Genomic DNA, 23903 nt, shown 5'->3' on the forward strand with positions numbered 1-23903 from the left:
TTGAGCAACCTGTTTCACTTCAACATCATTTCAGAAACAGACTGCAACAGGATATTGCTGAATTACAATCTTTACAATCATTACAAAACTCAGGACAGTGGAACCCCTGCAATCTCCTGTTGCAGGCTGTTTCTGAATTTGGAAAAAAAGAAGTAATTCCCATTTTGAAAGTGTCTAAAACTTTCTTTTGTTTTGTAGGTTGTCTAGCATGTGGATATTGCTGACTGTGATCATTGTCCTAGGGCATGTAAATTCAGAGGAAGTCAACGACAAGACAGAACAGAATCCTGAACAATTTATGAATATTGTAAGTTGAGATATCAGATAAAAATGAGCAATGCTGTCGTTTTATAGAGCTATTGTATGCCATGCCTGCATTTTGGTGGCTGGACACTGCATAACAACAGGAGCACTAGTTCATTTCTCATGGGCATAAGTTAAACAGTGACCAGCAGGCGAAGTTGGTGGACTCACAGTGTTTCCTGAGTGTCGCCAAGGTAGTGTCCCTAGCAACTGTGCTGCTGTGTTCAGTGGAGGCATTGTGTGGCGGCAGTGGAACTATGATAGACTGGGCTGCCAGAACCAGTCAGGAGCCACGTGGCAAGGGGGGGTGGAGTCCAGCATCCCTCTCAAACAGGTGGTGGAGAGCGGCAGGCCACAGGAGTTCAGCTCATTGTCAGCAGCAGCACACCCATACCCTTAAAGCAGTGGTCCCCAACCTTCTTGGTACCGGGGACCGGCACCAGGGCTGACCCGCCCACTGCGGCCCCAGGGCCGGCGGGGTGGGGGCACCAAATTCTGCCCCCCACCCCCGTGGCACTGCAAAGCCTTGCCGGCCCCCATGTGCTGCGTAGCCTTGTCGCCCGCCCCCCTCATAGCACCTCCACAGTGGTGGGAGACCGGCTGAAGAAGCAGCCCACCTGAGTTTAGCTCCATTGCTGCCCACGCAATGAGGCTTGGGTCCCCCTCCTGCCATCTTTCCTCTCTGCAGCCTGGTGCTCCATCTTCTTCGCTCTCCCTCCCTCAGATGGCGCCAAGCAGCTCCAAAACTGGGCCTTACCAGCTTCATTGCAGCTGCGCTATCTAACACTTTGAAGATTGCAAGAGAGAAGACTTCTCCCCCCCTTTCTGGAACCGGCAGTGAGGGAAGAGAAGTCTTCTCTCACGAGAACTTCAAAGTGTTAGATGGCGTGGCTGCAGCGAAGCTGGTAAGGCCCAGTTTTGGCGCTGCTCAGCTCAGAGTGATCTGAGGGAGGGAGGGCAGTGATAACGTCAACGATACAGCAGCGTGATGCATTGCAGCACCAGGGAGAAAGAGAAGGCAGTGGCGGCAGGGGGGCGATGGAGCTAAACTTCATTGTGGCAGGGTGGTGGTGGCAGGGGGGCCATCAGGCTTCACAGTCTGGTTGTGGACAGGCTGCAGCCCAGTAGCAGACTGTGGCCTAGGGGTTGGGGACCCCTGCCTTAAAGGGACTAAGTCTTGTCAGCATATCCATAAACCTGATAGTGGGGAGGAGTTTGAACTGTCTGCTGCACAGGCATCCGCTGCTGCCTCAATGCTTTCTCAGAGCAGAGGGTCCCTGAAGGGCAGAAGGGAAAGGGAAGTTGTTGTTTCCACCCTATATATTTGTTCACCGGGGGGGGCATGCTTCCCAGAAACCCAGCCACATTGCCAAGGGCATTCCCGCACCACCCTTTTCAGTGGCAGAGCAGGAGAGGTGGCCAGATGTGGGGGCATGCAGCACTACCTTCTGATCCCCCGATTGCCTCTTCAGTGGAGCAGAGGTGGTCTGGGACTAGAATGGCCATCATTCCACTCTGGGCTCTGTAATTCCAGTCCCAGAGCAATCTGTGCTCAGAGACTGTCGCTCCAAAACCATTCTGCATGCCTCATTAATTCTACATGTAGCACTGTGGTAGTAATGTATTGCAATGGAAACCATGCACAACCTCCAAAAACAACAAGTCTGCCTGCTGCATTGGCTCCTCCCTAGCCACTGACTCTGTGCACCTATGTCAGGGGTCGCCAATGATAGCTCTCCAGATGTTTTTTGCCTACAACTCCCATTAGCCCCAGCCATCAGCCATGCTGGCTGGGACTGAAGGGAGCTGTAGGCAAAAAACATCTGGAGCGCTACCGTTGGCCGTCCCTGACCTATGTGATCCCCTGTCTCCTCAGTGTTACTTTCAAAGATGCCTTCCCCCAGGTGACAGAAGCCCCCACTTCCTAAAGAAGACACACAGTTATGAACTCCATTCATTCGCTCTATTCATTTCCAACCCTCTCCCCCAAGGAGCTTACATCATTCCCCTTTCCTCCATTTTAGGCTCACAACAACCCTTTGAGGTTGATTAGGTTGAGAGTGTGCCTCTGGCCCAAGGTCATTGACCTAGTTTCCATGGTACAAGTGAGGACTGAAATCTGGGTCTCCCAGATCCAGTCTCACACTCTAACCACTGCACCAAGCTGGCTTATTCACCCAAACCACCCTCTGGCCTCTCCTCCCTTCACACAGCAGCTACTTGACCCCCAAGCCACCAAAAAGCCCTGTCCTCTGCTGAGGGTGGGAAACAGGCAAATGATAGTGCATCCATCCCTTGATCTCCCAGGAAATTTTCCTGGGAACTTTTCCCATGGGACATGGTGCTGCAAGAGCATAGCTGGTGCTGCCCCTGGGAGCCTTAAATTGCTGCCCCTGAACCTTCCTGAACATTTCTTGAATTGTTCAGGACATGAATAACAAAATTCAGGGATATTGCAATATTGTTCCAGATACCTGAATAAGTTTTTTTTTAAATAAAGTATCTTTGTATATATATTTGGGCCACAAATATCCAAATGCTCATCCATTGTTTGGTATGGAATAAATTCTAAGTAATCACTCCCACCCCCATTATTGTATGAAAAGGAAGGAAACCCTAAAGTCTCATAAGGGAAGACAATTTCATTTTTCCACCGCCAGTCACACCAGCTCTAGCCTGCCTCCCCTGTTCTTGTCAACTCTCCTAGTGGTCTGTATCTCTACCGCCTCCCACTGTCAGCTTTATTCTTCCACACACCATTTCTAGCTGACCTTTGTGGGATTATTGCTGAAAATTGTCCCCAGTTTAGTTTTTAAATAAGATTTTCTTGCAAAGCTCTGGGTTTGCAGAACTCTGAATTTAGCCATGGCTATTAGATATAATGACTGGCCCTTACTCATGTGCTTAGCAGCAGACATGTGATTTCCACCCTGTGAAGTGAAACTATGGAGAACATCAAAGAGGTACAAATAAAATTTTTATTATGGGGTTACACCTGCTTGAAGAAATGTAAAGTTTCAGTGTAATTACTCTTTCCTTGGGGCCAGTCTCATGCTATACCCTTGCGCACCTGCCTTTGTTCCCTCAGTTGCCGCATACAAGGACAGTTACATCATTTGCTTCATAGGTTTCACACATGGGGTCATGATGAACATTTGGCCTGAAGAGTAAGACACTTGGGACTTCTACAGACATTTATTTTCATGTGAAACAAGGAAGAAGATAGCTTGTATCTGGAATATCACAGCAGGTGATGGAAAAACAGGATCTTAGAAATCTTATTTCAAACTCACTCACATCTCTTTGTTTGTTCACTTTTGCCTTTTCTGGGACTACAGATCACTTTTTAAACATAGAAAATTCGGTTCATAGCCCATGAATGCAAACAGATCCAAATAGAAATATTACTTCCCCTCTGCAGAATCACAGTAAACCAATCTTTCCAGTGTTGTGTATTGGTTAGAATCAGGGTTTTTTTTTGTAGCAGGAACTCCTTTGCATATTAGGCCACACACCCCTGATGTAGCCAATCCTCCAAGAGCTTACAGTAGGCCCTGTACTAAGAGCCCTTAGAGGGTTGGCTACATTAGGGGTGTGGGGTCTAATATCCAAAGGAGTTCCTGCTACAAAAAAAGTCCTGGTTAGAATGTTGAACTAGGTTCTGGGAGACCCAGATTTGACCTGCTGTCATGGAAGCTCTCTGGGTGACCTTTGGCCAGTCACACATTCGCAGCCTAACCTTCTTCACAGGCTTCCTGAGATGATAAAATGGAGGACAGGAAAACAATGTTAAGCTGCTTCAGGTCCCTGTAGGAGAGAAATGGCGGTATAAATGAATAAATAAATCTTAGCTCATCAGGTCAGGATCTCTCCTGCATCCCCCCCCCCCCAAAAAAAAAAAAAAAACATTTCCAGAAAGCAGTTTCCAGTCAACTATTTTAAATGTTTGTTTACAATACTGAACTAATTTTAAATAAATCTAATCCAATACAAAGGGAGCATAGGGAATACAAATAATAAAATATAAATCTAACATACATTGACCATTGGATGCACATAACAAACAGTTTACAAAAACAAACAGTTTACAAAAACAGTACATAATATGCTAGATATTAAGAATTGAGAAATGGCCTGTAATTCATTCTATTAGGCAAAAAAAGAAATTTTCCCAAAGAATTCCAAAACTGGGGCCCAAAGCAAATAATAATCAATAGCCAAATCAGTATCATTATCAAAGAAAGTTATCCATTGTCTCTTCCATTACATAATGGTCCCATAACTTATCATACCACATTTTAATTGTGGGGGTATATGGCGGTTTCCAGTTTTTAACAATCGTCATGTGAGCTATCGCTAACATTGTTGAGATTAAAGATTTCTTATCTTTATTTGCCGACTTATCAGGTCAGATACCAAATAAAAGATGTTTAAAATCTACTGGAATGGTTAGATCAAATATAAGTTTTATTTGCTCTACCACTTTATTCCAAAAATTTGACACTGTTGGACATTCCCATCACATATGATATGGGGAGCCTAGTTTTACAATTCGTCCAACAATCTGGACTTGCTTTCTAAAATATATCATTATTTAATTGACTCTCTTCATTCAAATCCACTCTTTTATATTGAGCATTGGAATTTAATGAACGTTGAACGTTGCTATCTCAAAGGCTAGATGAAAGTGACTGGAAGATGATCTGGAACTCCCCTTCCATTAAAGCTAAAAGCATTGGTATCCAACTCCAATTTAAAAAAAATGTATTCAATTTGGTATTTAAACCCTGTCACGATAAGCAAAATCTCTAGGGTCTCACGTCAGGTCAGGATCTCTCCTGCATCCCCTAAAAAAAAAGCATTTGGGGAATGCAGCTTTCAGCCAACTACTTTAAATGTTTGTTTAAAATATTGAACTAATTTTGTTGTGGTATTCTTACAGAGTGAGAGAATCCAGTACTGGGGATATCCTTCAGAAGAATATGAGGTCCTTACGTATGATGACTATTTTCTGAGCCTGAACAGAATTCCAGGAGGTGAAATAAAATTTAGGAACATACAAGACCATTATTCCTAAAAAAGAAATGAAGCTTTGCTTTCATTCTTATTCTCATGATGAAATACACAACCAGGTTTGGGTGTCTGCTATGATTAGAATGCAGGCCAAAGACCTACGAGTAGGATTTCCAGCCTCCAGGTGGGGTCTGGTGATCTCCTTATATTACAGTTCAGATAACAGATCAGATGCCTTGGAGAAAATGGCTGCTTTGGAGAGTGGACTCTATGGCATTGTAACTTGTTGAGATTCTTCCCCTCCCCAAATCTCACCCTTCTCAGCTCCTCCCCATCCCCCACCCCAATAACTAGATATTTCCTGCTGGCAGCCCTGTAACTTAAGTGATAGGGCTTGGGGAAAGATTTTTGATTTTTTGAAAAAGTTTGCTTTTTTACCAACTATTTAATTTTAGAAGTCTTTGTATTTTCAGGCTCAAAAGCTGCTGTACTGCTGATACACTGTTTGGATATGGAAGGCAGCGTTTGGGTAGCAGACCTGCCTGATAATAGCCTGGGCTTCATTCTAGCAGATGCTGGATATGATGTGTGGATTGGAAACAGCAGAGGCAACTCCTGGTCTAGAAGACACAAATTCCTTACAATTGACCAACAGCAATTTTGGGAGTTCAGGTAAGTTAATTTGATGTACAGTGATTAAAAATGTGGCGTTCAAGAAGCCATTTGACTTTCACTTTTTGGGAATTTTAAGTATGTTCCTTGTATATAGATTTTACTCTCATCTAGGTACCTTGGTAGGTGAAACATAGCTGTATGCCACCCATGTGACTGAAGTGTAGGTGAGTTAAATGTAGCTGAAGTGTAAGTTTATGCAGAGCTTTTTTTGTAGCAGGAATTCCTTCAGGGCTGTAGCCAGGATTTGGAAGGTTGGAGGGCATTTACTTTTTTCAGGGGGCACTGATGCCCCCCAGCGCCCCATATGACCTTCCCTGTAGTGACAGGCAGGGCTGGCCCTAGCCCTTCTGGCTAGGCAGCACAGCTCCACCCTGCCCCAGTCACCAGATCTGCTGCCTACTCATAAGTAGCCCTACGAGTAGGCGGCAGGCATGGGGTTACTCATGGGAATAGGCAGGGGGAGAGGCAGGCAGCAGAGGTGAGGAGAAGCAGAGGCGATCGGGGCTGGAAGGGAGGGGAAGGGGCAAGGAGAAGCTGCTGCGATCAGGGCTGGGAGGGAGGGGAAGGGGCAGAAGAAGCCGCTGCAATGGGGCTGGGTGGGAGGGGAAGGGGTGAGGAGAAGTGGCTGCAATCAGGGCTGGGAGGATGGGAATGGAGGTGGGGAGAAGCAGTGGCGATCTGGGCTGGGTGGGAGGGGAAGGGGAAGGAGAAGCAGTGGCGATCGGGGCTGGGTGGGAGGGGAAAGGGCAGGAGAACTGGCTGCGATCGGTGCTGGGAGAGAGAGGAAGGGGCAGGAGAAGTGGCTGCGATCGGTGCTGGGAGGGAGGGGCAGGAGAAGTGGCTGCGATTGGGGCTGGGAGGGAGGGGAAGAAGCGAGGAGAAGGAGCAGCAATCAGAGTTGGGAGGGCGGGAAAGGAGGTGGGGAGAAGCAGTGGCGATCGGGGCTGGGTGGGAGGGGAAGGGGCGAGGAGAAGTAGTGGCGATCGGGGCTGGGAGGGAGGAAAAGGGGTGAGGAGAAGCTGCTGCGATGGGGACTAGGTGAGAGTAGAAGGGGCAAGTGGCTGTGAAGGAAGGGAGGGTGGTGGCAGGGAAGGGAGAGGAGGGAAGGGAGGCTCTTCCTTGCCGGCCCCTGCCAACACCCTCCCTTCTTTCCCCACCATTAAAATAGCATGGGGTGGAGGCAGAAGCAGCCCTAGCCCCCCTACTAGTTAAAGGGCCTGCGAAACAACTGATCATCGGGCCCTTTAACTGGGAGGGAGGTGGGCCGCTGCTTCTGCCCTGCAGGCACAGCTATTTTAGTGGCGAGGAAGGACGGGCAGCTGCAAGAGCAGCAGGGAGGAAAGAGAAGACCTTTCTTTTCTCTTTTTGTCACAACCCTCCCTTCCTTCCCAGCCACTAAAACAGCCGGTGGAGCCGCAGCAAAAGCAACCCCCAGCTCCCCCCTGGAGTTAAAGGGCCTGTGAAACAGCTGATCTGCTGGCCCTTTAACTCCAGGGGGAGGCTGAGACTGCTTCTGCCCCCGGCCAAATTGCTGGTGGGGAGCTATGGCAGAGGCCCCGGAGACTGGTTAGGGCATCCAGTCAGGGGGCCTCATCCAGACGTCAGGGGGCTGTGCCCCCACAGGCCCCTTTGTAGCTACGGGCCTGAATTCCTTTGCATATTAAGCCACCCTCCCAAGTAGCCAGTTCTCCTGGTGCTTACAGTAGGCCCTGTACTAAGAGCCTTGCAAGCTCTTGGCGGATTAGCTGCAACAGAAGTGTGTGGCCTAATATGCAAAGAAGTTCCTGCTACAAAAAAAGCCCTGGGTTTATGCTGCATGTCATAAAGTTCAATCATTTCAATGGTTCTCTATGGATTGACTCCAGACTAAATTTTTCATTAACAGAAGAGAACTATCCCCCCACCCACACTGCCGTGTACCCCATTGATCTCCATAAAATTCTGCTTCTGGGGAATGGGTACTCAATGACATGAAGGGGATATACAACAAGAAGGAGGAATTGATGGAAATTGCTAATTTAGGGTCCAATCTGTACAATAATTTACAGATCTATGAAAAGGAAGGGGTGAAAATGGTTCTGTATTCCTGGTTCTGTATTCCTGGCTTTATCTTTCTAAATATGCAGTTCTAAACTGGGTGTGTAAAATCTCCACCTCTAATTGCTAATATCAGGTTGTTCCTATCATCATCAAAGCATTGCAAAATGCATTCAAATCACACCAAGCAAAAGAGAACATAAGCAATTCTTTGTGATTAGAGATTTAGAGCTGATTTGGTTTATAGGCTCTTTCTCTCGGTGTAGCAGCCAGGGCATAGTCTAAAGTTATGTGGTGCTTCAGCCTCCATTAAACTAATTAAACTTGCAGGTGGCCAGTGTTTTGATGAGAGAATACCCAGCAATCCTGTAAATAAACCTTGTCAAGGAGCATTCATAGCTGTAATGAAGATTGTTCTCATGAAATTTGAGATAAAATAATCATAAATACTACAAGGGGCAGAATATACCCATGTGCTTGTTAGTAAACACTCTATTCAGCTGAACATATTCTATAAGCCTAAGGCATCAACATGAGGACAACTTTCAAGTCACATCCAATAGCTGGATGACCTCCTCTCTGTCACCCATGTATATGGAATTGATTCCTAAACAATACTGATTTGGATCCAAACTATTTTTCTAGTAGTGCAAAAGAGCAGATACAATTTGTGATCTTAGGGACAAGGGAGGGAGGGCAAAGGGGTGAATAATGAAGAGGACACATCAACTGAAGAGGAGAAACAAGCAACGGCTTTTATTGAACACAATTACAGGAGCATTGGCACAACTTAATTTATTAATTTATTAATTTATTATATTTATATTTATATTTATATCCCGCCCTCTCCGCAAGCGGACTCAGGGCGGCTTACAATATCCTAAAAACAATCAATTCCATAAAAACATATAAACCATAATACATTTATAGGTTAAAAACTATTACGCTATCTCAGTCTAGTCTGGCGGTATTAGGTTCTGACTATGACCACCAGCTTCTGTAGGATGTCCGGTGGCAGCCCATTTTCAGTCAACCAGAAAAGCCTGCCTAAACAGTTCGGCATGAATTCAGCACTGGGTGACTTGCCTGTGAGCCAATGGCACTGTCATGTTCTCAGGATGCAGGCAGGCAGGAATCCAAAGCCAGTCCAAGGACAAAGTCCATGAAGTCAAGCAGGATCCAAGTCACCAATGCAGAATCATTGGACTCAGGGCGGCTTACAATATCCTAAAAACAATCAATTCCATAAAAACATATAAACTCAGGGCGGCTTACAATATCCTAAAAACAATCAATTCCATAAAAACATATAAACCATAATACATTTATAGGTTAAAAACTATTACGCTATCTCAGTCTAGTCTGGCGGTATTAGGTTCTGACTATGACCACCAGCTTCTGTAGGATGTCCGGTGGCAGCCCATTTTCAGTCAACCAGAAAAGCCTGCCTAAACAGTTCGGCATGAATTCAGCACTGGGTGACTTGCCTGTGAGCCAATGGCACTGTCATGTTCTCAGGATGCAGGCAGGCAGGAATCCAAAGCCAGTCCAAGGACAAAGTCCATGAAGTCAAGCAGGATCCAAGTCACCAATGCAGAATCACAAACTGGAATCAGAAGTCAATGTCAATGTCCAAAAGCCAAAAGGTCAGGGTGCCAAGGAAATCAAGTAGGTCAGGATCAGGGATCAGGAAGGAGCGTGGATGCAAGCCAGAGAATAGACTTGTTGCTTCCACAAGGATCCAGGTCCTGGGTGGGAGCTATATGGGAGTCTCAATCAGCCTGCTCCATGGGTGGCAGTGACTCTGCTAGAACTCAGGGCTGAGAGATCTGAAGCATCGGCGTGCCTCCTGTCTTCACTCTGAAAGTTCTTTCCGGAGCGTGCTTCGAACTCTTGAGATGGGAAGAGGAGAGCTTGGAGGAGATTGATCATCAACAGCTGACACTGATGCCTGGAGAGTGATTGATGGGCCAGCTGCTGTTTGTTCAGCTGAGAAAATGGTTGACAACTCTTCCAGGTCTGTTAACCCTTCCAGGTCCTCTTCGTCAGGGCTCATGACAGGCACCAACCATCCCCCAGCCTACATGCTAGGGCAGCTCCATAGGATGGTAAATCCTGGGATCCCACATGAGCATAAGTCACTGCCATGCTCACTTTCTGCCTTGCATCATTGACCTTGTTCAGGGAGATGGCCCCATGACAGTTGTGCCACTCCAGAAGCTCATACTTGAAGAATCATATGTCTGGGAGTCAGGAGACTAAGAACAGCAAGTCCACATCCCTGACCAATAAGAGACCTACCCTTCCTTGATAGTGAGGTCATTTTTGCCTAACTGGATGGCCAAGACGTCTGGAGGACCATGATGGATGATGTGATGCCTGACAGTTGATACCAAAGCTTCCCAGTGCATTCCCCCGAACCTAATGCATGAGATAGTGAGCCAATCCTCCAGCTTGAGGGCATCTCCCATCCAGATGAAATTGCATAGATCCTATGTATGACTCTGGGACCTACAATCCAAACTGACTTGTGCTGTCCTGCTGGACCTAAAAGAAAGGACATTGGGAGATGGGCATGAAGAAGGGGCAAATAAAGGCCTTGAAGACAGAGGACCAACAACAACCAAAGGTCTGCAAGCAGGAGGGAGATCTCAATGTGGCCCTCCCTCAAAGGACAGCAAGTAGAACTGGCTGCCTACTGAAACGTACTGCTCCACTCCTGCACTCAAATAAAGCCCCAAGGCACAGGTTGCTTGTTCACCTCCCCCACTAATAGCCCTTACGAAGTGAGCACCATGCTGTGGCATGCCCTGAAAGAAAGGCCAGGGTTGAGGAATTGCAGTTCCATGGGAGGTACCCTCCTGGTGTAGTTCCAAAAGAAGGGACAGAGCATGATTTGTAGCTGGTTATCACACAAGGAGAAAAGGAGGTCAAGCCAACAGTAACCCAGTTAAAATGTTCCTTTTTATTGAATCCTTAATCTGCTTGGTTTTAGACTGGAACCAGATGGCCTAGATGTTCTGCCTTACTGTAAATTTTAAGTGTTTGAAGACTGTTAAAGATGTTTGTTAATGCTTTCTAGGCTCAGATCCAGTGCAAATGAGCAAATCTTATGCATACATATGTGTTTCTGCTTTCCAGCTTTCATGAAATGGGCATCTTTGACCTTTCTGCCATCATAGACTTTATTCTGCAGAAAACTGGACAACAGCAAATCTATTATATTGGCCATTCTCAGGGAAGCAGTATAGGTATAGTATTATGGTATTATGGTTAAGAATAGATGTGGTATTAAGGTTGTATATAGAAGAGAGGTTTTCTTAACTTTTGAAGGGTCTTTGCTGTCATAGCGTAGAGACAGTGAAAACACAGAGAAAGTTTTGTGCTGTGCATTGTGTTCCAAATACTCCAGTTATTCAGAACTGAAATGACGATGCAGAATGCATGCACCAGCTCAGAAGCTGTTACTTTCAGCCAATAGATGGAACTTCTAGAACTTCCTCTCATCACAGTCATTCGGGTTTTTTCTATGAGCCCCTTAGAGCTGTCTGTTTTAGATAGCTGACGGCTAAGCTCACATTACTATTTTTAAAGAATTGTTGTGGGTTTCCTGGATCCAACTTGTGTTTTCTGCAGCCACACAGCAGCTGTGAGGAGTAGCTTCTAAAAAGAAAAGGAAAGCTCAAACGGACTTGGAATGGCATCACCTGCCTCCACACCAAGCTGTTTTCCCGCACATATCCACAGTCGGGTGCAGCTAGGGTGGAATTATTTCCCTGATTTTGCTGTTCCATGTGGCGTATTTGTACACATGGAGCAGCAAAATTGGAGAAATAAATAGCTGTTTTCCCGCACATATCCACAGTCGGGTGCAGCTAGGGTGGAATTATTTCCCTGATTTTGCTGTTCCATGTGGCGTATTTGTACACATGGAGCAGCAAAATTGGAGAAATAACTCCCCCAGCTTGGTTTTTGTATGATAATGACGATCCCTTGCAGCATCATTACAACCAGTTTGGGCTCTCCTTTTTACAAAAAATAAAACGCTGCTCCCTGTAGTTGCCCTGGGGAGCCTTTTAAAACAGTAACATGTAGTTTGGCCCTGAGCCAAGAAAAATTGGGATTCTTTCTGGAGGTGTGTTTGTGTGACTACATGCTAGATGCCTTCACAGTCAGCAGACTAGTACAAAGAAAAAAAAATTCTGAATGCTTGTATAATTTGAGTTGCTACTCCAGACCAACTTTCTTGGATGGAGTGAAGCTAACAAAAAGGAAACAGTGGGAAGATTTTATCATTCAAGTTGGCCTAACTTGCATGGACACTAATACATTACTTGCTTTAAAATTTTTGCTAATATTGTGATTAAGATTTTACAGTAATAATATAAAAGGGTTATATGGCAATAAAAGAAGATATTGGATTTATATCCCGCCCTCCACTCCGAAGAGTCTCAGAGCGGCTCACAATCTCCTTTACCTTCCTCCTCCACAACAGACACCCTGTGAAGTGGGTGGGGCTGGAGAGGGCTTTCACAGCAGCTGCCCTTTCAAGGACAACCTCTGCCAGAGCTATGGCTGCCCCAAGGCCATGCTAGCAGGTCCAAGTGGAGGAGTGGGGAATCAAACCTGGTTCTCCCAGATAAGAGTCCGCACACTTAACCACTACACCAAACTGGCTCACCAAGGCAAAGTTTTCCTGGTTTTCCAATGAAGACCCTGTTGCATTCATTCTAAATATCGATGCCTAGATGCTTTCTAGCATTTTAAAGGGCTGGAGGAATTTTACTGAAAGAAAAGGAAAATATTATTTACCATTGGTGAAAATTTAGGGCACCTGGGGTAAGATTGGTTAAAATCAGCTGTCGTTAATTGTAAAGTATTTTCCACACAAGTTGGCACAGGTTTCATTTATGAGATAAGCATAGGGTCTGTTACTTGAAATGGATGTCTGAAGTGGGAAAGCACCCTTCAAATCATGTCATACTGTGTCTGTTATGACATATTGCCATATAAATTAGTAGTTACCCATGTATTCAATGTAAAAACAAAAAATAAAATAAAAACCCCAACAACCATATTTGAGTTTGGGGCAGTTGAACACTAAGGTCTGTGTCTGCTAATATTATGTAAGTTATTAGGACAGTGGTCCTGTTACAGCACTTCAGCATTGTAATCAGAAATTTAAAAAATGGAACTTTTGAGCTTACTAAGGTGAATTTTTATATATTTTTTGCCTGTAAATGTTGCATTTTTTTTTTAAAACAACAACAACACTAAATGGAATTTCTGTTTCCACCCCAGCTTTTGTAGCATTTTCTGAATTGCCTCAGCTGGCTGAAAAAATAAAGATTTTTTTTGCCTTGGCACCCTCATATAATTTGGAAGGCTCTGTAAGTCCCCCGATGCAGCTGCTACGTTTGCCAGAGATATTGATAAAGGTATGTGCGTGATATTTTCTGAGGCACATAAAATTCTATGAATTTCCAGTTTTTTCTTGCTAAAATGGATAGGAAAATTGGAAAGCAGTAGGAAAAAGCTACAGTAACATGATGAGAAAAAGAAAGGGAACTTGATGTTTTGAAGTGAGCTAACATTTAATCCAAATACACCATTATGCAAGACATACATACCTTCTTTAATCTATTTCTAGATTTTTCTCCTTCTTATGAGCATATATAGCTCTGAATAAATAAGCTTGCCCTCTTTGTGCTACTGTTCGACAGCTTGATATGAGTAATGTAAAGGCATGCTCTGAGATATCCGTGTTCCCAGCATTCAAGTAGCAGGAACTCATTTGCATATTAGGCCACATACCCCTAATGTGTGTCTCCTATTTGCAATAAGCCATGTTTTCTCAGTTGAGTATTCAAATGTATTGGACTGGGGCAGAAAACAAAAAAGGTAATATTTTGCTGAGCAAGGAGTCATAATATGATCTCTTTTTCATGGGGTTGTACTTCTCCTAAGAACCATGTTCTATGTTATTTGACTGTAAATTGGAATTTTATGTGTTTTACTGGGAAGTCATAAGCAAATTTGAAGATGTGCTACATACCATTTTTAAAGAAATATAAATACTTATATAAATTCATTCTGATATAAACTAGCTCAAGAATGTATAACGAAATTAACCTTACAGCTTATATTTGGGAGGAAAGAATTCTGCTTAATGAATAGGAGACTGAAAGCGTTTGTTGCCAAACTGTGCGGCTACCAACCAATGAACTATCTCTGCAAACAAGCTCTTTTTCTATTTTCTGGGTTCAATGAGAAGAATTTAAATCAGGTATTTACACTTAAAAAAAAAAAGTTACAGACCTTGACTTGTGGTATGTGTATTTTATTTCTATATTGTACCCTTCCTTTCCTGGATGAATATTTCATTTGTCGTATAGTGGCTATGTTCCAGCACCACAAGCACAGCTTTTGGGTGGGTGTGCAGGCTTAACTGGCAGCTTCTCCTACCTGTTCTCATTACATGCTAAAGGTTTCTGAGTTTGGAAAGCTTTGAACCAAGCTCCAGTTTGCTGCAACATCTGAATATAGGCACTCAGACAAATTTGAATTTGTTTCCTCAACTCTAAACTAGGATTCTAAATCTCTGTTTAATCCCACATCAGAAGGAATTCAGTTTGCCTGCATTCAGACATAAAGGTGATGTAGAGCTTGATTCAAGGCTTCCCAGATCTGGACAACTAAGCTTCATGAGGGAAGAGGAAGAGATAACCATAAGAAGAACCTGTCACAGAAAAACCTGTTAGTGATGTCTGAATGCAGTATCAGACATGGTTGGCAAAGTCAGAAAGGCAAAAAGTGTAGGCAAATCTGCAGATAGCACCAGTGGATCACTTTGTTGGTCAGAGGAGATATAAAGCCTAACATGGCACCCTTTAAAGGCACAGATGGTATCAGCTGACGTATTCTGCCCTATCACTGTAAGAAGGCTTTGATTGGTATGGTCTCTCTCTGGTTTCCTCACTTATATAATTGAGAGCCAGTATGGTGTAGTGGTTAAGAGCAACAGATTCTAATCTGGAAAACCATGTTTGATTCATCACTTCTCCACATGCAGCCAGTTGGGTGACACTGGGCCAGTTACAGCTAGGGTTGCCAGGTCTAATTCAGAAAATATCTGGGGACTTTGGGGGTGGAGTCAGGACACTTTGGGGTGAAACCAGGAGACTTTCCCATTCCCTAAAATAAATAAAAATGCAGCAGTGAAGTTCTCCTGAATACAGTCATTTTCTCAGCCCCCAGCAACTGCATTCCCACTAAATGAAAGTGAACACACACACCACAGCCAAAATAAACAGTTTGCAAGCCCATATTTTTTGTGATCTCACTGGGGCAATTTACTCATGGGAGTTGTTGAATGTAACCATCTGCTGTACTGTATATTCAACCAAGTTCTTCAGACTAACACAGGGAAACCAAAATTTACTCTTTACTCTCTATTTTACTGTGCAAACAACTTTTGAGAGGAATATAAAACAAATTGAGGGACTGTGCTGGTTTCCCTTTCTTTCTCATAGCTTCACAGCTCACTGGGAACAGCCACATTGTTCTGCCAGTTCACCTTGCCCGCATTCAGCCTGGCTCTTATAGTGATTTAAAGGCACACTCACCTTCCAAAAAGCAAACAGTTCCAAAGCTGCTTCTAGCCTTCCAAGATGGAAAGGCACATGATGGCTGTTGGGGCAGGGCTCTCTCCCTGCCAAAATGGGGGATCTCCCGCTGGGATCTGGGGCGTGGCAAGCCTAGTCACAGCTCTCTCAGAGTTCTCTCAGCCCCACCTACCTCACAGGGTGTCTGTTGTGGGGAGCGGAAGATGATTGTAAGCTGCTCCAAGACACCTTCAGGAAGATGATTGTAAGCTGCACCAAGACACCTTCAACTCTTCTCTTCTTCTTCTGCTCTTTTTCAAGAGCTAAAGGGTAGCACAGAGGCTGAACCTCAACCTCTTGGGACCCAAACAAATGAATTACTTCACATTGTTTGAAGATGGCCCTGACTAAGCATTCAGATGAGCACCTGAATCATTGAAAACTTCAGATAGCGGTTAAGTACAGTAAAATCTTCAGTCATTATTGATGTACCAGATGTTAGAGGTTTTATGCCAGTGTTTCTTGAGTTGTTGATTTCACACTTCAGTGATTATGTTTTGGTATGCATATCACTCCTCTCCAATCAACTCTCTTGATAAACTGCTTGAGAGACTGAAATGCTATTTTTTTGACCTATCACAAAAGAGTTGTTTGACTTGCTTTCTAAATGCAAATTTCCCTTGCAGAGTCGGTCAGATGTCTACATATCTCGATTCCCAGATTATACCTCTGTAAAAAATATTCTTCATTGGAGCCAGGTAGAGTAACTGAAAATAAACATAACTCTTGAATATTGTCCGCTTACATCTCCCTTATATAATAACAGCATTTATTTAATTACCAGAGAGTAAGATGGTCCTGCAGATCTAGACTCTAAATAAATCAGTTTAGACAGAAGAAATACTAAGCTAGTCTGTATGAAACTTATTTATAACCAGAAATCATCTGTCTTTTTAGGCTATTGTGCTCTCAGGTAGAAGACTGAATCACAGTTATGATGTTCAGGATCAAATGGAGTGAAGTACTACTCCTGGTTATTCTAACTATTGTTATTACCAATGTATCAATAGTAAACTTCCACTTTCTCTTGGGAACTATGGCTCGATGGTAGAAAAGTTGCTTGCACGCAAAGCTTCAGAATCAGTCTTTGCCACTTAGTGAAGGATTTCATGTAGAAGATGTAGAGAACAACCATTCTTTGTCTGAGACATAGGAAAACTAATGCCAATCACAGAGCATAATACTGAAGATTAGACTAAATGTCTGAAGGTACAAAACAGCTTATATGATGTCATGTCATTCTTTTTTGTAATAAACATAGCTTAGAGCAGAAGAAAGAACTCTGTTGGTGAAAGAAATCCAGTTTGCAAGGCAGGGAATCAGTCATGTGACTTCTTTCCTACAAACAGATCTGCCAGAGAGCCTATGATTAAGGGGAGTTGAGAAAGTGAGCTCACTGGAGATCTGTGTTTATGGCAAAGGTGACAGTGAATGATTTTGCCTTTAGTAAAATGGAAATGGCTATACATCCTGGCTGCCACAATAAAAGTCATGTGAATTAATCCTGATCCTCAATGGTATACAGAAGTTTGCCCATTAATAATGTGTCAATCAGTAATTTGGTGGAAGAATGTGATAATCCTTTTAAAGAGGGTGGCAAAGGGGGCAAGTTTCCTGAAATGTGAAAGGAACCGCATCAACTCTGCCCAAAAGTGCTGTGTTTCAATGTTTGAAATGTTCAGATGGTAAGGGGTTTTCATGGCTGTAACTGGTTGATGAAAATGCAGCCTCAGGGCTATAGTAATGTGCTGTATGTTGTTTTTGAAACAGCTTTATTGACTGAAAGTATGACTGATAGTTTGTTTCTGAGTTCAATTCAAGGTGATGGCTATGGTGAACTTCAAAACTCTTAATGGCTTGGAACTAGGGTTGCCAATTTTGATTATGTATTGTCAGCCACTTTGGCCCTTGGGAAGTCTTACAAATGTTTTAATTAATATACAATAAATTAATAAATAAAAATTGAGGGCAAGGACATAGAGATGACAATAGACATAGATATGACAATTTTTAGTGGTTGCTTTCTTTCACCAGACACTGATAATCATAAAACATGCTTAACAATTGTTTTTCCCATGCTTCCTTTAGGCTTTGTTGTGAGAGCCACAATGCTCACTCACTCCTTGTGTTTTCATTCATATTTCTAGGTAGCTAAATCAGGGGAATTCCGATATTATGACTACGGCTCAGGGCTGGCAGATAAATACAACGAGGTATTATTTGCTGGTCTTTTACAGTTGTTTTTGTTTGGCAAAGAGATGAAAGGATGTCTGAGTTTCCATCCTTTCTGCCTTCAAAAAATATGCAAGATCTTTCCCTCCTGTTCATGTTGTTTACATTTTATTAATTATTTTACTGCAGTTGCTATATTTTTTCCCTATCCATTATAAGCAGGGTTTTTTTTTTTTTGTAGCAGGAACTCCCCCTGAAAGTATGACTGATAGTCACCCCCTGATGTAGCCAATCCTCCAAGAGCTCAGGCTCATAGTACAGAGCCTACTGCAGGCTCCAGGATGACTGGCTATATCAGGGATGTGTGGCCTAATCTGCAAAGGAGTTCCCGCTACAAAAAAGCCCTGATTATAGGCATGCATAGCTGTAATTTTCCAGTTGCCACTCAAATTGATATGCAGTTCTTGTAGCTTTTGCACTTCACCCATGCAGTCCTTCGTGCCTCATCCCAGGCAAAAAAGAGAAAGTGTCATTATTTAAGCAATTAAAACTCTCAATTGCACCGTAGACACTGTGGGCGTTTTCGCACTGACCTTCAAGTGGTGCGACCACCCTCCTCACGCCGGCGGATCTGCAGGGATTTTGCACCAGAAGCGCCGGCGCACCCAAAAGAGCCGGCGACTTCCGTCGCGAAACCAGCTCAAACGGAAACCGCCAAGAAGCAGGAAAACGTTTGAGCTGGTTTCGCAATGGAAGTCGCCGGCTCTTTTGGGTGCGCCGGCGCTTCTGGTGCGAAATCCCTGCAGATCCGCTGGCGTGAGGAGGGTGGTCGCACCACTTGAAGGTGAGTGCGAAAACGCCCTGTGTCAATTCATGTGATTTAATTTCCCTTGAATTCTAAAGTCTGACGTATGCTGGGTGTGCAGGTGCAGAGGGTGTGCTGCAAAAACAGAGAACACGGGCAAGGGAAGCTAAGGGTCCTGTTAAATATAATTCAAGATGTCAAGTGATCTCAAATCCCTAAGGAGTACTTCACTCTCAGATTGTGAAGCCAGTCCTTTTCCATTACTCATTTCTTGCATTCTACTTGGGCTGGCAATGTGTGTGTGTTTTTGTGTAGTGCAAAACTGTCTGTTCATCTATTCCCTCCCCAGTCTGAGAAGCAGGTGAGTTATACCACAGAGGGTCAACACCTGAGCCTCTACCTTGGTAAAATAGCCTATTAAAGTGCCAGCAAAAGAGTCCTGTTGAGAAATAACGAAAATGGTTCTCATGGGGACAAACTTCATCATTTACTTTAGCTGGAAACCCAGGAGTGTCGAACTCATTTGTTATGAAGGCTGAATATTACATAAATGAGACCTTGTCAGGCCAGGCCTTGTGTGTCATAAAATGTAATGCCAGGTAGCAGAAATATAAACTTTATAAAGCACACAAACACAATGAAAGATTTTTTAAAAGCTTAAAGTAAACCATGATTAAAACATTAGCATTCATTGGTCTTAAAGGTGCTTTCTTTGTATCTCTCACCTGCAATCCAGGGAACTGAGCAAAGGAAGCTCTGGCTCTTCCTTCCCCAGGGGACCAGGAGGGGGAGGAGCCTCAGCCAATAGAAGGAAGAGAGGCTTGGCTCAGTAGCTCTGCTGTGCACTTGAGAGAGCCTAGCAAAGCAGCTACCCCTCCACTTTGTCCCCTAGGGCAGAGTTTCCCAAACTTTCCCTCCCGTGGCCCCATTATTTTTTACACTTCACCTTTGTGGCCCACTAAAATTTGGGGGTGGAGCCAGGAGACTTTGGGGAAGGAGCTGGGAGACAGGAATTATGTCATTTCCGATGGTGTCACTTTCAGGTCAAAGGTCAAGCTATGTCACTTCTGGGGCACACTGAACCAAAACTCCATTTCTTCCTGTGTTGTCACTTCCAGGGCACTCCCCCAAACCTGCCTCTTCTTCTGAAGTAACTTTGTTTTCAGAAAAATCTCTCTGAAACTCATGCTGAACCAAAATGGGGGTGGAAAGTGGGTGGTCAGCAACTTTTTCATACATTCCCAGGTTCTCTCTTTCCAGCCCCACACTTGCATGCACCTATCTGTTTGTGTGTTCTTCTCTAGCTTGCAAGCACTCCTAATGCCCATGTTCAAGTGCCAGCACCACCTACACACTTCTTCCTCAATAGCACTGGCCAGTATATGCAGTTGTGGGAGTGCTGTTGCCATTGCCATCAGGAATACCAGCACTGTGTACCACCCACACTGGGTCCTGGCAGCTGCTCTACCTCAAAATTTGACACATTTAGTAGGCCCTTCCTTCAGCTGCTACTACTGGAACTCTGCTTCAAGCTACAACCAAGCTTGCTTGGTTTCAAGAAAATCTTTTGACAGCTATTTTTCATACTTTTCCTTGGCTGAAACATTGAGAAATTGCTGTTAAAGATAGCAGAGAACTGTACTGCAATTAATGAATTAATTTCAAGTTATATGAAATTCACACAAGCTTTTCTGCAGTTATCCTAAAAAGGATATTTATGAGGGGTTTGCATCTTTTTACTGGCTGTGTTCCCCATGCCTTTAAAAGCAACATGTTGTGCAGATATTTAGCCAGTGAACTTCTTTCATTCTTTTTAATATCTACAGTCAGAGTTTAATTTTGGTGTCAGACAGCTGTTAAAAGCAGAACCAGTAAAATGGTGCCAAGTTTCTAGTACCATCACTTCCAGTGCTGTTGAGATATACCACAGTAATCAATAATCTCTTTCTGGCCCACACCTCTCACTCACACAGAAATCTCATAGAAAAGCCAGCTGGCTACAACTGGGGGTGTCAACTTTTCATTGGCAGAGCTCCTATGTCTGCAACAACAGTATGATGAACAGAAAAGTTTCATCCAGTAAAAATAGAAGGAAGGAAAGAAAGGGAAAGAATGAAATGGAAGGAAATGAAAAGAAAAGAAAGCCATGGAAAGAAAAATGTGGAAACAAAGAACATAAGAGAAGCCATGTTGGATCAGACCAGTGGACCATCCATTCCAAAATTCTCTCACACAGTGCCCAAAAAGCACCAGAATGTCCACCAGTGAGCACTAGAAGCCCTCCCACTGTTGCTTCTCCCCCCCCCCCCCCCAGCACCAAATATACAGACAAAGCATCACTTGCAAAGAAAGAAAGAAGGGGGAACAAAGAAAAAAAAAAGCCTTACTCACCATCAGATGACCCTAGCCAGCAACAATTCTGTCCAGGGATTGTTGGTTTTTTTAAAAAAGCTACTGGCATGCCCACTCCCTGCCCCTCCTGGCTGAAAAAAAAACACCTCCCCCCTTCTTTGTCACCCAGGCCTCCCTGGAAAATCTCCCCAAAAGAACATACTGCAAGGCACATGGAAGCTCATACCTTGAAGAACGCTTAATGGGTTTAAAGTGCTTCTGGACTCCAGCTTTTCTCTCAAACACTGTGGGGGGGGGGAGAAGGAAGGAGAGGCAGCCCGGCTCCTCTCTGCACAACACAGAGACATTGGGGGATGGAAGGAAGGAAAACGGAGCATAGGCTTTGCAGCCTGTGTCAGTCTTCAAGCCTAGCTTTTATCTGCACAACACTGAGACATTGTGAGATGGAAGGAAGGAAAATGGAGCTCAGGTTTTGCAGCCTATGTCAGTCTTCAAACCTAGCTTTTCTCTGCACAACACAGAGACGTTGGGGGATTGAAGGAAGGAAAATGGAGCTCAGGCTTTGCAGCCTGTTTCAGTCTTCAAGCCTAGCTTTTATCTGCACAACACAGAGACGTTGGGGGGGAGGGGTGGAAGGAAGGAAAACGGGGCTCAGGCTTTGAAGCCTGTGTCAGTTTTCAAACCTAGCATTTACCTGCATAACACAGAGATGGGGGGAGGAAGGAAGCAAAACAGAGCTCAGACTTTGAAGCCTGTGTCAGTTTTCAAGCCTAGCTTTTATCTGCACAACAGAGAGATGGAAAAGGAAGGAAGCAGAGATCATGCTTTGCTGGGGCAGGGCTAACTTTGGCTTTTCTTCTGACCTGGTATTGAGGCTTCCGTGCCCCTGTGCTGGGTTGCGACCCTGCAAATGGGAAATGCCGCCCTAGGGAGAAGCCTCAGTCAATGGCTTCTGTAGGGAAAAGGTAGCAGATGACAGCCAGTTGCTCATAGGAGTCCTCTGGGGGCCTGATTTGGTCCCTGGGCCTCACGTTTGACACCCCTGCTTTGGATCCTCCAAGTATGAATCGTAAGAATTGCACAAGATATTTAGCTAACTCAATCAACTCTTTTTTTTAACATTGTCTCTGGTCTCAGTTCAAAATTAACTTTTAAAATTTTCTGCATCTCTTCATGGATTTATTTCCAAAAATGTCTTGCTTTTGTGCAAGTCCACCGCATGTGATAGAAAAAACCTTTCTCCTCTTTACATTTCTAGCAAGTAAGTAATTCTTGTCCATCTGCATAATGTCTTTAGGTGTTATATATAAGAATGCCTTCAGGTGTCACCAAAAGAACATTTTATACCAGTTCTCTCTTAATACCTGATAGGCGGTAAATTTAATGCCTTTCATTCACAATTTTTCCCATTTCTAGTCCTAAATGCTGAGCTATAGGTAATATTTTTGTAGTATTGCTAGTCAATTCTGTTATTCTGTTATCCCCCGCCAAACTGTTATTCCATTTGTTTTTTCCCCCCAGACTTCTCCTCCCTTGTACAGGATAGAAGAGATCACTGTTCCAATAGCAGTATGGCATGGAGGCCAGGATTGGATTTGCCAGCCTGTGGAAATTGACGCTTTGTTACCACGAATCACTAACCTCATCCATCATGAATGTTTCCCTGACTGGAACCACTTTGACTTCCTTTGGGGACTTGATGCTCCTCAGCGTTTGTACAAAGAGATCATTTACCTGATGGAGAAACACCTGTGAGACTGTTTGGGATTAAGGATGATCAGTTTACACAAAGCTCCTTCCACTTGCATAAATTTGGATCAAAGTTATGTAGATAACTTAAAATAAATTACGTTGAGCTTTGCTAAGATATCAGTCTTGCGTATTGCCTGCTCACCCTAGAAAAGAGACTGGTTTCATGACAACGGAATGTTACTGTTTCAGAGTAAAAACCTACATAATATGCATTATTCCCCCCCCCCCATAAAACGCCTTAAAACCCATAAAGCCTTTTGTTTAATCCCATAGTCTCCATCTCTTACTGTAACCATGCTAAATAGTATTCCTCCACATTTTTTATGCAGGATGAGTGAATCTGCCTCTTCCACTGTAGGAGGAGGGAAGATGAAATTCTTCAGAGAGAAAACCCATTTTGAGCCTCTTGCAGCTCAACCAGTGGGAAGAGATGTGGTAGACTGCAGCTCCCCTGGTTGTCAAAAGCAAAATCACTGTAGCAAGGCAAGATATACCTTACTATGGACACCTCCAGTATTCAGAAATGGGTGTATTTCCTACTTTGGGGTCTCCTGAGGTTTGTGGCATGACATGCAGTAGATTCAGAAGGAGTTTCAGAAAATTTCTACCCAGCCATTTCCAAGCATAACCGAAGGGAAGCAGCCTGAAAGTTCATGGCAGGTCAACCAGCACAAACTTTCAATTAATTTTCAAGTAGTTTGTGGGGTTCACAAATGGATACATTTCAAGACAGAATGTCTCCATTCAATCAAAATGTTTACCAAACTTTTTGTCAGTTCCAAGTAGTTTTTTTTTCCTTTGCCAGAGTTCCTTTGTTTTCCCTTCCTATCTTCTTGCACAGAACTTGCAAAATCATTCCAGTCACTTACTTTTTCATTTGTACCACCTCACTATCCATAAATTTTCCTGCCTAGCAGTTAAATCCAAATGTACCAAGAGAATTCAAATGTTTTGACTGCAACCCAATCCTGGCTTTGGAGTGCACTGACTGTTCTGTTTCCAGTATTTCTCTTGTATAAATACAGCCCCAAACTTCAGCATTTTGCAACGGTTTTTCAAACCATCTACCTTCTCCCTCTGTGCCTCATCACAGGAAAGACCCAGAGATCTTGAGGTGTTAGTCTCTGCCC

General features: G+C 43.9%; 1 protein-coding gene across 1 annotated transcript; it reads left to right on the top strand.

Annotated features, from left to right (window-relative positions):
* Window positions 1–204: 204 nt before the first annotated feature.
* On the top strand, window positions 205–22776 carry LOC132573312 (lipase member M-like). The gene is made up of 9 exons (XM_060240819.1): window positions 205–307; window positions 5246–5339; window positions 5790–5988; window positions 11170–11279; window positions 13330–13466; window positions 14168–14314; window positions 16319–16390; window positions 17840–17905; window positions 22543–22776. The coding sequence occupies exons 1-9, from the start codon at window positions 209–211 to the stop codon at window positions 22774–22776; spliced, it is 1158 nt and encodes a 385-aa protein (XP_060096802.1). The 5' UTR covers window positions 205–208.
* Window positions 22777–23903: the final 1127 nt, after the last annotated feature.

Source organism: Heteronotia binoei, chromosome 6 (genome assembly GCF_032191835.1).
Source record: "Heteronotia binoei isolate CCM8104 ecotype False Entrance Well chromosome 6, APGP_CSIRO_Hbin_v1, whole genome shotgun sequence".
NCBI lineage: Eukaryota > Metazoa > Chordata > Lepidosauria > Squamata > Gekkonidae > Heteronotia > Heteronotia binoei.

What these genes read in the sequence shown, in the direction of transcription:
- LOC132573312 (XM_060240819.1), top strand. Translation starts at nt 209, where the DNA reads ATGTGGATATTGCTGACTGTGATCATTGTCCTAGGGCATGTAAATTCA. An exon ending in CCTGAACAGAATTCCAGGAG is followed by an intron (nt 5,340 to 5,789) that starts GTGAAATAAAAT and finishes TTGTATTTTCAG; the next exon opens with GCTCAAAAGCTGCTGTACTG. An exon ending in CAGCAATTTTGGGAGTTCAG is followed by an intron (nt 5,989 to 11,169) that starts GTAAGTTAATTT and finishes TCTGCTTTCCAG; the next exon opens with CTTTCATGAAATGGGCATCT.